The 13398-nt window shown below is 41.9% G+C and overlaps 1 protein-coding gene across 3 annotated transcripts in view; it reads right to left on the minus strand.

Annotated features, from left to right (window-relative positions):
• The window catches only part of PPIL6 (peptidylprolyl isomerase like 6), a 33106-nt gene continuing 19708 nt past the window's right edge, over window positions 1–13398 (minus strand). For 2 of the 3 annotated variants that reach the window (XM_045865294.3, XM_045865292.3), the window contains 2 exons: window positions 6828–6963; window positions 1–2221 (listed from right to left, as the gene is read on the minus strand). In XM_045865294.3, the coding sequence (XP_045721250.1) occupies window positions 2110–2221; window positions 6828–6963 (248 nt within the window). In that variant the 3' untranslated portion in view covers window positions 1–2109. Of the gene's footprint in view, window positions 2222–6827; window positions 6964–13398 lie in introns of those variants that run through there. The other variant, XM_064597973.1, reaches the window with a different exon arrangement.

Here is a 13398-nt window from a genome sequence, read left to right on the forward strand (position 1 = left end):
CTATATGGTAGGTACTCTGCTTTGACATGAAGAAATAGAGGCACAGGGAAGTTCTTGCCTGAGTCCATGCATCTAGGGAATGGCAGGGCTAGGATTCAAAGCCAGGCTGTCTGGCTCCAGAACACACATTCTTTTTTTTTTTTTTTTTTTTTTTAAAGATTTATTTATTTGAGAGAGCAAGGATGAGAGAGAGAGAGCACATGAGAGGGGGGAGAGTCAGAGGGAGAAGCAGGCTCCTCGCCGAGCAGGGAGCCCGATGCAGGACTCGATCCCGGGACTCCGGAATCGTGACCTGAGCCGAAGGCAGTCGCTCAACCAACTGAGCCACCCAGGCGCCCCAGAACACACATTCTTAACACTCTGCTGCCTCTGGGTCACTTGAGAATGTGACCTAGGCAGTATGCTTTCTCCCCGTCCACCTCCAATCCTAGTATAAAAGCATATACCACATAGCAATAAAGCTGTTATTAAAAAAAAAAACAAAAAACATTTCAGTTGTCAGGAGTTAGGGATGGATGGTGGGGAGCAGGGGAGTAGGTGTAACCATAAAGGGATAGCCCAGGGGAGGTCTTTTTGAAAAGTTGCATGACTTGACTGTGGTATCAGTCACATGAATCTACACATGATAAAATGATAACACACACGGGACTGATGTCAGTTGCCTGGTTTATATATTGTATATAGAAACTGTTCATATATTATATATCGAACAATCTATATTGTATATATTGTACAAATGTGTAAGATAGCTCCATCGAAGAACCTGGGTGATCAGTACACAGGACTGCTTGCTCTGTACTATTTTTGCAACTTCCTATAAATCTATAATCATTTCAAAATGAAAAGTAAAAAAAAAAGCATATGCCTCCTTTTGGCAACCCCCAAGTCAATTAGAGGCCCGTCTCCTTAAGATTGGCTCAAAGAGAGATCATTCTTGGAAGACAGACCTTCCGCAAAGGGCAAGAAAAACCCAAAACGTAATGGCCTTGAGCAGAGCATGAATTCAGTGGCAGCGGCGGGTGGAGGCAGCTGAGCAAGGTCACCACCAACAGAGTCACGCACTCAGTCACTACAAAGAGAGGGCTGAAACCAGTTACTTATGTCTTGCAGTGATTCCCAAATGACTAGTGCCCAGCTGGCTAAACAAGAACCTCTGGGTTGAGTGAAATGAATGCACAGAGTCCCTTTCCCACACTTAGAGACTCTGACTCAGTAGATCAAGGCCAGGGTCCAGCAGTCTGTGTTTTAAAAGCTGCCCAGGTGATGGGTTTGAGAATCTCAGATTAAGGAGCAGGTGATAAAGCAGGATCCCCAGTAACATCTCAGGAGTCAACCACTACAGGGTTTATTTGGGTTGGGATGATTAACCCAAGCCCTTGGTTTTCCTATGGTTGGTGTAGCTCAGAGCTAAGCATTCTCGTCATGTCAGATAACAATATCCAAAGTATATGCCTTTTTCTGAATGCTGTGTATAAACTGTGAACTATTATGATGAATTTTTCTATTGCCTCTTTTCTATTTGGTTATTTACCATGTTTCTTAGGGCAGAAATGTAGTTTACAAACAACACAATTCTGTTCCAAATGCTTTAGGATTGGAAAGCCAGTAGGTACTGCTGCTAAATTAAGAATGGTTTTGGCTACAAGTTGCAAAATAATCAACCAGTAGTAATGTCAACAAGCAGGAGCCTATTTGCCTTACAGTAGAAAGTCCAGAGATAGGTGCTTGCTGGTATTGGTTCTGCAGCTCAAGAGTTGGGGCTGACATCTCCAGATCTCTTGGCCTTTCCTTCACGGCTCCGACCTGTCTGCATTCAAGACTGGTTGAGGGGAAGGGACAGGACCACTGGCATTCTACTCTTGTCTCACTGGCCAGATGGTATCCCATGGCCACTACTGGTTGCAAAGGAGGCTGGGAAATTAAGTGTTTTGCTTTTATAGTCTCTGCGGCAGAGGCAAGAAAGGAAAATGGGGAGGGATTGGGTGTTGGGAGGGCCAACCTAGAGCATCTGTACAGCTTTCAAATTAAATTTTATCAAGCACTGTTTAATTATAGAAACAGCTGATCAGATGCATAATAATAAGTTGTCAGGAAATATTGATATGAAAATCAGGCATAAAGATCTCCACTGTCAACAATTATACATCGTTGTTTTGGTCTTTCATTCTCTGTTGGAACCAATTCTAGTTTTTGAAGAACTTTGGTTCCTTCAGTCAATTGCCTGTATAGAAGGAAAAAAATGGAAAATTTAGTCAGAAATTTTCACATTAGTTTCCATTCCTAAATCCAGTCTTATCCTGTTTAGCTATGGCTATTTCCTATAAATCAGATTATCAGTCATAAATATAAATAGCCCTAGATGTGTCCACTTTGCGATGGTTCCTCCACATCTGTTCTGGGACCCTTTGAATCTGTCATCCTCACTGCTGTCAGAGTGATCCCTTAAAAATGCAACCTAAAAAAAAAAAAAAATTGCAAGTCTGCTCTCACCTCCCTGCTTAAAATATTTCAGTAATTTCCCATTATCCTTATGATAAAGACCAAAAATCTCCCACCATGGCCTGCCATGGGCTGCCTCCCCGCTGCCCCCCAGTGCTGTCCTAGGGCATGCTCCCCTGGCTCTGCCCCAGCTAGACTGACTTCAGTACCTCAGTATCCCATGTTGCTTTCCTGCCACGTCTGTCTGCTGTGCTCCTGCCCCCCGCTTCCCCTTCACGTCCCTACCTCCTGGTCTGCCTTCAGATCTCAGCTCAGTCATCACTCCTCGTCACTCCTTGCTTATGTCAAGCTCCCGGCTGTCTTTATAGGAGTTATCGGGGATAATTTGACATTTATTTGTATGCTGCTTTGGTTAATTTCTGATTCTCCCATGAGGACATAGTTCATGCTTTTACTTAGTACTCAATGCCTAACACACTGCCTGGGACATAGTAGGCACCTAATCACATCGCTGAATACGTGAATAAAAGCTCAAAGCCATGCTAGTTTGGATCTCTGTAGATATTCACTGGCCATGAGCTAGAACTCCCTGAGAGGAGCTGTACTTAACGATGGTTCTCTCAACTGCAAGAGAGTAACATGGGCTAGAGAGACAGCCCTAAACGTAGGAATGGTTCCCTTTGCCAGTGTTTGAGTTGAGGCAGTGGCTGAGGGGAAGGTACAATTTCCATTTCATGAACTTTTATATGGACACAGCAGTGCTGACACTGAACATGCTGTAGTCATCTCTTTGTCTGCCTCTCTGGCTGTCGCCGTCAGAAACCATGACACAGAGCCCAACACAAGGTACATTCTGAGGATGAGGAGCAAGGGATAAACGGACAGATTCACCTCTGACCAAAGAGGATGTAGAGCCTGGTCTCCAGATTGGTTTCACAAATACTGAAGGAGCACCTACTGTGTGCATCTCTCCACTGTGACAGGTGTTAGAATAGAAGATGCAAGTTTTTACAGAGCGCCAAGGAGGACAAAGAAGCAGTTTGATTCTGGTAATCAGGAGGTTTCTGACTTAAGCCTTGAACGGGATTTTGGCCGAAAGGAACAAGATAAGCAAAGGCCCAGAGGCTGTCCTGGGAGTGTTGGTACTCTGGTCTGGCTGCAGCTCAGCTGCCATGGTGAGTTTCCAAGTCTCCATTTCCAGCCTTTGCGCCCCCTTGAATACCTACTTATGGTATCCCAGAGTTGCCTTCTGCCTCACATGTAGGTATCCTAACCTGAAACATAACTTGTCCATCCTAAATCCATGATCTTCTCTCCCATATGCTCCTATTTTCTATCTTGGTGAACGGCATCAACCATCCGACCAGTTTTAAGATCCTAGGAGTTTCTCTAGACCGTCACTACCCAGTATGGTAGCCACTGGCCACAGGTGGGTATTTAAATTTAAAACTTAGTAAATTTAGTTCCTCAGTTGTACCAGTCAGATTTTGAGTGCTCAGTAGCCACATGGGGCTAGCAGCTGTCACACGGGACAGCACAGATTGTAGTACATTTGCATCACTGCAGAAGATTCTGTTACATACCACTGCTTGATACTCTTCCCATGACCTCACCACCACCATCGAAATAGTCACTAGAGTCTTGTTGAATCCAAACTCTGAGTATCTCTTGAGTCTTTCTGTTTACCCCTCGCTTCTCTGTACTGCCAGTGCCTTGGGCCAGGACTTCATTTATGGTACTATTATTACTATTATCATCGCTTCCAAACTGGACTTGCCAGTCTCATTTTCATCCTTTGCCAATCAATTCCCCACTTCTGCTGAAAAGAATTTTTTCAAAATGAGACCCTGGTCGTGTTGCTCCCAATTAATTCCTCCATGGCTTCCCATCTCCTTTGGGTGGGGGTCCCTGCTTAGCAGCATTGCACTCATAGCCCTTTGGGACCTGGGCCTGACCGTCTCCTCCTCTCTACCCTCCTCTCTCTCTCCATTCACCCCTAGGGTGCTAAGCTCTAGCCAGACCAAATGAATTATAGGTAAGAGGCTCTCTCTATTCCATAGGGCCCCTCTGCAAAGGCTCTTCACTCTTCCTAAAATTTGATTTTACTCATTTTGATTTCAGTCTTCTCTGGCTAACTTCTACTTGAATTTCAATACTCATCTCATCTTCTCATGAAGCTTTCTATGACCACCCCCCCATTTGGGAGTCCCCTATAATGAAATTAATCCCCCCCCCCCACTGTCCCCAACATATACCCCTTCTACCTATGCATGTATGAATGGAGATCTTACAGGCTTGTGTTTTGACATTCTTTCCCTATGAAACCATTGGGCAAGATAGTCTCCCCGAAGGGCATTCCTAGTGTCATCCATCTGAAGGGACAAGTTCATGTACCAGAAACTAGGGCTCAAAAGGAGGGTCTGTCTCTGGACCTTGCTAACCATGTCTGGGATTCCAGGAGCTCAGATAAACCTGAGGACGCTCTGAGATGATAGGAAGAGAAAGCATTAACACCAGAGGCAGCCTTACAGTGGAGAAGGATGATACCCCTGAAGGAGTTACACTTTGTCAGAGTATCTACTTGCTATTATGGTGCTTCTCCCTAGTGTTCTTTAAGGTCTTGTTTAAATATTTCAGCCCAGACTCAGCTCTGATTTGGAGATTTAAGGGATCGATTGAGATCATACTTGGGCTAGAACAATAAAAGAGGTGCAGTGCCCCCCCTAAAACCAGTGTGGTGGTGACAAAGAAATTGAGTGAGCAAAATACCCCTGGAGGAAGGTGAATCACATGGAAAATAACGATCGTCAAAAGGAGACCACATCCTCCACTCCACTGCCATCCTCTAGGGATCTGTGTTTGCTTTTACTAGAGGAGTTGGAGGGTGCTGTGTCCTGTCTCTCCTGTATCCCCAGTGCACTCTTACAGAACTGGCATAGCCTATGTCTAACTTACAGTTGTTGGTTTTCTAATACACTGTAGACTCCCTAAAGGGCAGAAACTGTGCCTCTTCACTCTTTCCCCAGGACTGAGCACCATGACTGGCATATAGTAGGTGCCTAATAAAATGCTGGTTGAATGAGTGAGTCAGGAGGCTAACAGAAGTGAAAGCTGAAATAGATGTGGGGTCAGCAGTAAAGGCCCCGAATGCCACTCTAGACTTCAGGGTATATGCATCTGGGGGTGGACATGGTGAAAAAGGAGACATAAAACATTTTAAAGTAGTCATGTGTGCATTTGAGAAGGAATCTTTTGGAAAGATAGGAAGGATCACCTAATCATGTGGTTAAGATGACAGGAAGATATTTAAATGATCCAAGACACTGTGAGTTTTATTTGGATTTTAAAATAATTGAAGAATGCGTTTTCAAAATCAGAATACAGTTTATTAGGACCAGGGAAAATAGAAGATAACATCATTTTAGGTTATGCATCTATCAATATAAAATCGTCTTTTGGATGAAAATACACTTTCTGCTTTTTCGGTCTAGAAATATCACTTGCATTACACTGAAGGGATAATTGTGGTTTAAATTAAAACTGCTATGAAATTTCTTCAGTAATTATCCCTGTGGAATAGCTGGAATAATCTAATACTTATTCAGAAAAATTCTGACACTCTGCATCATTTCAGGGAAGACCAAGTAAGCTTCTACTTATGTTCACTCCACTAATCAAATAGAGACATAAACACTGGAGTGATAAAGAGTATGTCCATCATCCATTTTAGGTCCACATGCCTATAAGCAACTTGCTAATAATATTCTAGTCATTATTACCTGAGGTGTTTCCATATTTTAAATTGTTCAGTTTAAAAAGTTACTTGTAATTTGGATAGTTTTCATATATCTCTTCACAGTGTTCATGGACAGGCACTTAAATGGCTTCAGCTCACTTCTGCATCTAAATATATCTATGTGATTAAGCACTATGGTATTATTCATAGTAAATAAGAATGACAATATCCTTGAGGCTGAAGATAGAAGGATGGATGGATAGTCAGAACATAATAATGGCTGTACCTTAATGGTTTCTGTGTTTTTTATAGGTAGCGGGCTTCTTATGAAATATTTATTCTAAATGTTTGTATTTGTATTATTTTTGCTTTTAAATTACATCTTCAGTTACCCATAAACTATGTGGACCACATTTTTTAAAAAGATTTTATTTATTTATTTTGGAGAGAAAGAGAGGGCATGAGCAGGGGGAGGAGCAGAGAGAGAGGGACAAGCAGACTCCATGGTGAGTGCAGAGCCTGACTTGGGGCTCAATCCCACAACCCTGAGATCACAACCTGAGCCAAAATCAAGAGTCAGGTGCTTAACCGACTGAGCCACCCAGGTGCCCCAAACCGTATATATATATAGACAAGTTTACAATGTACATACCCAAAAGCCACGTATTTTCTATCTAGATAGGGCGCTGGTTGTAGTGTGATGTAGAATTGTGACCCGTTGCTGTGACGGCCTTTGTTGGCCATCCCAAGAACTCCCCTTTTATTATGAGGAATTGAAAAGTTTTCATCTAGAAAAGACAATACATAGTAGGTCATTGAAATATTTCCAAATTGTATTCTGTTTCATATTTCACTCAACTGGGCTGTTAAAAAAGATAAGCTAGAAAGTCTTCATTAGAACTATTTTCAACATTTCTCCACCTTCAGTTTATCATTACTGTAGCTAAAACCAAGTCTGCTAAGAAAATTAGTAATGTCAAAGGAAGGACATCGCTGAGGAATAAAGATTAGCATATTTTCTTGTGCTGTGTGGCAGTAGTATTTCATTCAAGCTACCAGTGTAAATACCCTCTTTGGGAAGGCTTTTGGATCTGACCCCGGCCCTCACAGCACCTTCTGCAGCCCTCTGTGGTGTCTTCGTGACCTGCGCTACTGTTGATACAACTTTTCTTCTCTGCTGTGTGCAGGCGGTCTCCGTATAGCTTTGCTCCTAAGGCCTCCTGGCACGTTAGCCGGCACAGATGTGGCCTTAAATGTTGGCGATGAAAAGAAAGGAAGTCATGCTTATTTTTAGTAGTCTTTAAATAAAGTTTGATCTCAAACCTTATATAGATTGACCAAGATTTTGTGGAAAGTGATTTTTTTTTTAATTTTTTTTTTTTTAGTGTAAGGTTAGCAAGTAAAGAGAATTGTATGGTGGTGAATTAGGCCACTCTTTTCAGGAAGTGCCGTTTCTAGCATAAAGTAAGATTTACCTCCAAACTCAGAAACACAGAGGAAGTGGTGGAAGAGGAATTCACTAAAGTTTTCATTCAATAACCTTATAAAATTCTGGGAATATTTGAGAGGTATGAGCATTAACTGTCAAGATTTCCTGAAGCTGCAGTTGCTAAGTATTCGACGTTTCAAAGCTAAACCAACTAAGCAATGAAGCCGTATCCGTAGTAGTTACTTTTAGCTTTTAAATTGCAACTGAGTAAAAACCTCTGAAATCTTGTGAGGTGCATATAAAGCACTTTTGTACAAATGAGCCTATATAATTACATTGATGCTCTGTATTCGTTTCAAGGGAATTAAGAAATAATCCATTACTTTTACAGAAAATTACATGGCACAGAAGTCTGCCCAAGGTAAAGATTCAGAGTTTTAACAAAACAGTATTTGTCATTGCTCTCAGATATATGATAAATTTTTTCTTAAATTCTGTAAGCAATAAGAAGAAAATTTATAGGGTTGTAACATTTTTTTACCCAAAGTTCTATGATTATGGGAGAAATTTTAAGGCTTAATTAACTGGACATTGGGGAGGTATGTGCTGTGGTGAGCACTGTGTATTGTGTAAGACTGATGAATCACAGACCTGTACCCCTGAAACAAATAATACATTATATGTTAATTTAAAAAAAAAATTTTTAAAGTTAATATGTAGGTATAGGCAGCCCTTGACTTACAAATTTAAAGTGTGTTTACCTCAAAAGTGTGAAAATTAAGTAACTGTGTTAACGATTGTTTTAACAGAATGTTGCTGTGGAACTTAAGGACCTGAGGCTTGTCGCTTCAAGATTGGCAGCGACGGCAGGGCAGAGGGGAGTCACTCGGTGACTCTGCCACACCAGGTAAAGCCCTTGGGTAGAATTATTCCTGGAAAGCATCCCACTGAGGGGAGGGGAGCCAACCCCCGCCCCCCCTACACAGTTACTGGTGGGGGCCTTTGCTATGAAACAAGTTGTGGTGACCTTCCCATACAAACTCAGCATGAGCTGCAGCTGGGACTGGGCCATTGGTGCCTCCTCCACAGCTCACTCGGGGAATGGAGTGGACCCCCAGCCTCACGGGAGCGTATTATCCACTTAAAGATCAGAGCCAGTAGCATAATGGAGTTCGAAATAAAATTCTGTCCTTAGAGAAATATTTTTTCACAAGTAACAAGATGGAGAGTGAAAATCCCAGGTTTAATTCAACATTTGTTTATTTGACAAATATTTTTACAATGCCTAGTGTGTTGAGGGTTAAGTGCAGAGCTTAAGACTTTTCAGTTATATAAAAAGTGTAAGTTTAATGTGCTCACATAATTTTTTGAGGACAGGGAAAAACAACCCTTCTCCTCCCCACTTTGTCTGAGTGGGGTAATTAACTATTCTAGATTATTTTCACTCTCTTAGCAGCTGTGAGTGGAAAGGAAAAATTTCAGCAACCTACAAAAAAATGTTTTGAAGTAGGAAGAACAAAAAACGTCTTTTTTATTGCCGGGCAAAAATAGAAAAATTTAAAATTTGAGTGCTGGCTAAACCTGCAAAATTAGTAATAATTTTATTTTTAGGTCATGTTAACTGAGGCATGGAAGGAAGTTTAAAAGCTATGGTAAGATCTCAGGACCCTCTCATTACATTGTCTGTGACTCAGGAATTCCCGCCTCTACCATTTACCATAAGATATGGAATCGAGTTACTGCTCTGTGGTCAAAACTGGCATCATTTGTAACATACAACATGAAGGGTAACATGTAACTATTTGAAATAGAAATCAGACTTTATATGCTGAAGAAAATCGGTTTCTGAATCTGTTTAAAATAAAGCTCATTGATGCTTACAAAGGAAGCAACTACCACAAGTCTGGGAAGACTGCCATGCATTCTCTCTGGTAAAAGTATAATTAGACAGGGGCGCCTGAGTGGCTCAGTTGGTTAAGCAACTGCCTTCAGCTCAGGTCATGATCCTCGAGTCCCAGGATCGAGTCCCAGGATCGAGTCCCCATTGGTGTTCCCTGCTCAGCGGGGAGTCTGCTTCTCCCTCTGACCTTCCCCCCTCTCATGCTCTCTCTCTCTCAAATAAATAAAATATTTTTTTAGAAAAGTATAATCAGACAGGTTAGGACATTTCCATATAATTTGCTGAAGGCAATCATACCAAGTAAAAATCTGACCCGAATCCTACAGTATCAGTTTTGTGAACCAACTGTTCTATTTTTACCATCATATTTGATAACAGCTATTCACTATTTATTATTATATAAAAGTACATGAAAGTGTGCTACTTAGCATGTTTTAATTGTTGCTTTAATGAAGCATTTGTAAGTCAACATGTTGATTGTGTGTGTGACATTAGGAAGGAATAGCCAGTATTCATGAACACTTGCAGGGATAAACAGGGTGTATTTATAACATTGAACACTAGTGACAAGAGGACTCCAGCTATAGAGAACATGAATGAATTTCATAGGCAGTGCATGAACAAAAGAAGCAAGGCACACAAAGAATGCCTACAGTGTAATTCCACTTACTTAAAATTCAAAAACGGGCAAAATTTAACTGTATTGTTTAGGGATACACACATGGGTGGTTAAACTATCAAGGAAAGCAAGGAAAAAAGGCAGGCTAGTGGTTACCTCTGAGGGAGGTGGAGTATTGTTGATGATGGATAAATAGGGTGTTTCTGGCATGCTGTCAATTTTTCTTTCTTGACAAGGATGGTAATACGGGGATTTGCTTTATAATTATGTTTTAACTGTGCATATGCACTTTCCATATATAAGTCTCACAATTTTTTAAAAAATAGCCCATAAATGGCTACCCAGACCATACTATTTTCAGTTATTCAGTACTGACAGTACATCAGGCTCTGTGTCTTTTATTAATGAACACTTTCATTTATCTTTTTTAAAGATTTTGAGAGAGAGAGTGAGCACGAGCAGGGTGAGGGGCAGAGGGAGGAGGGGCAGAGGGAGAAGCAGGCTTCCCGCCGAGCAGGGAGCCTGATGTGGGGCTCGATCCCAGGACCCCGGGATCATGACCTGAGCCGAAGGCAGAGGCTTAACTGACTGAGCCACCCAGGCACCCCGAACACTTTCATTTAAAGGCAAGGAGATCTAAGAATTAGACAAATGGATGTTAAGTGCTACGTCTGTGAATTAGGGCACAAGCTAATATTAACAAACTGGTCTACTAAACGTAACAAGGATAATACAGTATTTTAAAATATTTTTCTTTTTCTTTTTGTATAAATGATATTTTCTTTAGTCAGCCCAAACCACCTAATTGCCAATCCTTGGCCAGTGAGAAGGATTAGGGATATTATACAAGGAGAAAAAAAAGGGTTAATAGTTTCTAACATTCAGAATAGGATTTGGGAAGACTGTTTAAAAAGTTGTGATGCAAAACAGACTCTTCAAGTTAAAAAAATGATTAACCAATTTATAAAATAATCATCTAATTGAATAATTTATTACATTCTTTTAAATTCACTGTGCTCAGCCTAATAAAAATGAGTTTTGTGGTTGTAGTCATTTTTAGCAAGCCCCGGGTTTCAATCCTGCCGCTCATGGTAATAGGGTTCAATGAGAGAGATGTGGAGGAGGAGGGACGGGCTGGCTGCTGTGTGCATATCCCCCAGGGGCTGAAAGAGGGAGGGAAACCCATGCTTCTCTGTTCTGAGCAGTTACTCATCTCTCCTTGGGGGCATCTCTCCTTTTCATTTGATGGGTTATTGAGTTTCTAATTCTGCACCTGCAGACATCCTGAGTAATGGAGGCTTCCCTAAACACACTGGGCCTCCCCCTGGCACCAGAGGACAGCCGCCTCCATCTGGAGACTAAATCTCCGTAACAGTGTAAGGATAGGAGTGAGGGACCATCAGCAGAGGCACAGGGTTGTGCAGGGGGCAGGCAAGGGGAGGAGCTAAGAGATGTGTCTCCTGCTGGACAGAAGGGCCAAGTTGTCTGAGACTGTGCCTCCAAATAGGAGTCCGGGTGATCTGACAGCGGCCGTGGGGTGGACCGATAGGGTGGATTCTCATCAGGGATTAAGCCTGTCAGGAAAGCATCTAGCAACATCCCTTCCCCATCTGCAGTGTTTTATTTTAAGACCCAACTCAAAAGCTACTCTGGGCCACCGCCCCCGACTCTCCCAGGCAGCTGGTGGTTCTTTTCCCACAGTGCTCAGTGCTTCCTCTGTAACGGCCATTGGCACTGTGCCTGGAGCTAATCTGTTTCAGTAGCTGTCTGCACGAAACCTAAAATCTTTGAGGCTGGAGGCTTGGTCATATCATCTTTTGTTTCCTAAGGTCCTAGCACCATGTAGGCACCTAACTAAGAGTTGGATGTTTTATTAATGAATAAATAAATAAATGGAGTCACTCGCCCAGCTTCATTTGATAAAGCGGGCTCCACATGCACTTAGAAGGAAATTGGCTTTTCCTTTTCCCTTCACTTTGGTATTGGTTCAATATTACTTTAAAAACAAAACAAAAACCTTTTCAGTGTATTAAAATTTAGACACAAAAGCCATAGAAAACTAATGTATAGTTGTATTTATTATTAGTTATTATAAGGGAAACACCCTTTTCATCCCCACTCAGTCCAGCTTAAGTGCCTTGTCTGGTTCAAAAGTAACCACTCCCCTGACTTTTAAATGCTCTCATGCTTAATGTTTCCTTATACGGTTGGCCCTTGAACAGCACTAGCTCTGATCTGCAGGGCTCCACTCACATGGGGATGTTTTTCAATGCGGTACAGAACTGTAAATGTATTTTCTCTTCCTTATGATTTTCTTTTTTTTTTTTTAAGATTTTATTTATTTATTTGAGAGAGAGAGAATGAGAGAGAGCACATGAGAGGGGGGAGGGTCAGAGGGAGAAGCAGACTCCCTGCTGAGCAGGGAGCCCGATGCGGGACTCGATCCAGGGACTCCAGGATCATGGCCTGAGCCGAAGGCAGTCACTTAACCAACTGAGCCACCCAGGCGCCCCCTTATGATTTTCTTAACATTTTCTTTAGCTTATTTCATTGTAAGAAGATGGTATATAATACATACAACTTACAAAATATGTGTTAATCAACTGTTTGTTTTTGATAAGGCTTCAGCTCAATAGTGTTAGTACTTAGTCCACAGCTATCAGTAGTTACTAGGTAGTATAGTTTAGTCTTTACCATTTTATTTTTTTCCCTTTTTTTAAAAGATTTTATTTATTTGAGAGAGAGAGCAGGGGGGAGGGGCAGAGGGGGAGAGAGAGAGAGGGATAAGCAGATTCCCTGCTCAGCAAGGAGCCCGATGCAGCTCGATCCCGTGGCCCTGGGATCATGACCCGAGCCGAAGGCAGATGCTTAACCGACTGAGCCACCCAGGTGCCCCAGTCTTTACCAGTTTAAAAGACTTGTTGTGACTTTTAAGTCTCTCTTAATCTTCAAGGTCTGCCTCTATCCCTTTACTTATCTTATCTGTTAATAAACCGGAGCTGTTTAACCTCTAGAATTTTTCCCAGTCCAAAATTTGCTGATTGCACCTGCATGGGGCATTTCAGTATGTTTCTGTGTTCTCTGTCCTGTCCTTTTGCCTAGAATACTTGTGTTAAGAAGGCAAATTAGTTTCAACTTGATTGATATATTGGGAACATCTGAGCATAATGAAGCTCGCCCGTGTTTATGTGCAATGTCTAGGAGAAACACCAGGTAAATGTAGAAAATGGCTCCCAGCTGAACCGAGCTGCATAGGAACACACACACCTCAGACG

Source organism: Mirounga angustirostris, unplaced genomic scaffold (genome assembly GCF_029215605.1).
Source record: "Mirounga angustirostris isolate CCGP_5_RB_7025 unplaced genomic scaffold, mMirAng1.0.hap1 SCAF_8, whole genome shotgun sequence".
NCBI classification, from domain to species: domain Eukaryota; kingdom Metazoa; phylum Chordata; class Mammalia; order Carnivora; family Phocidae; genus Mirounga; species Mirounga angustirostris.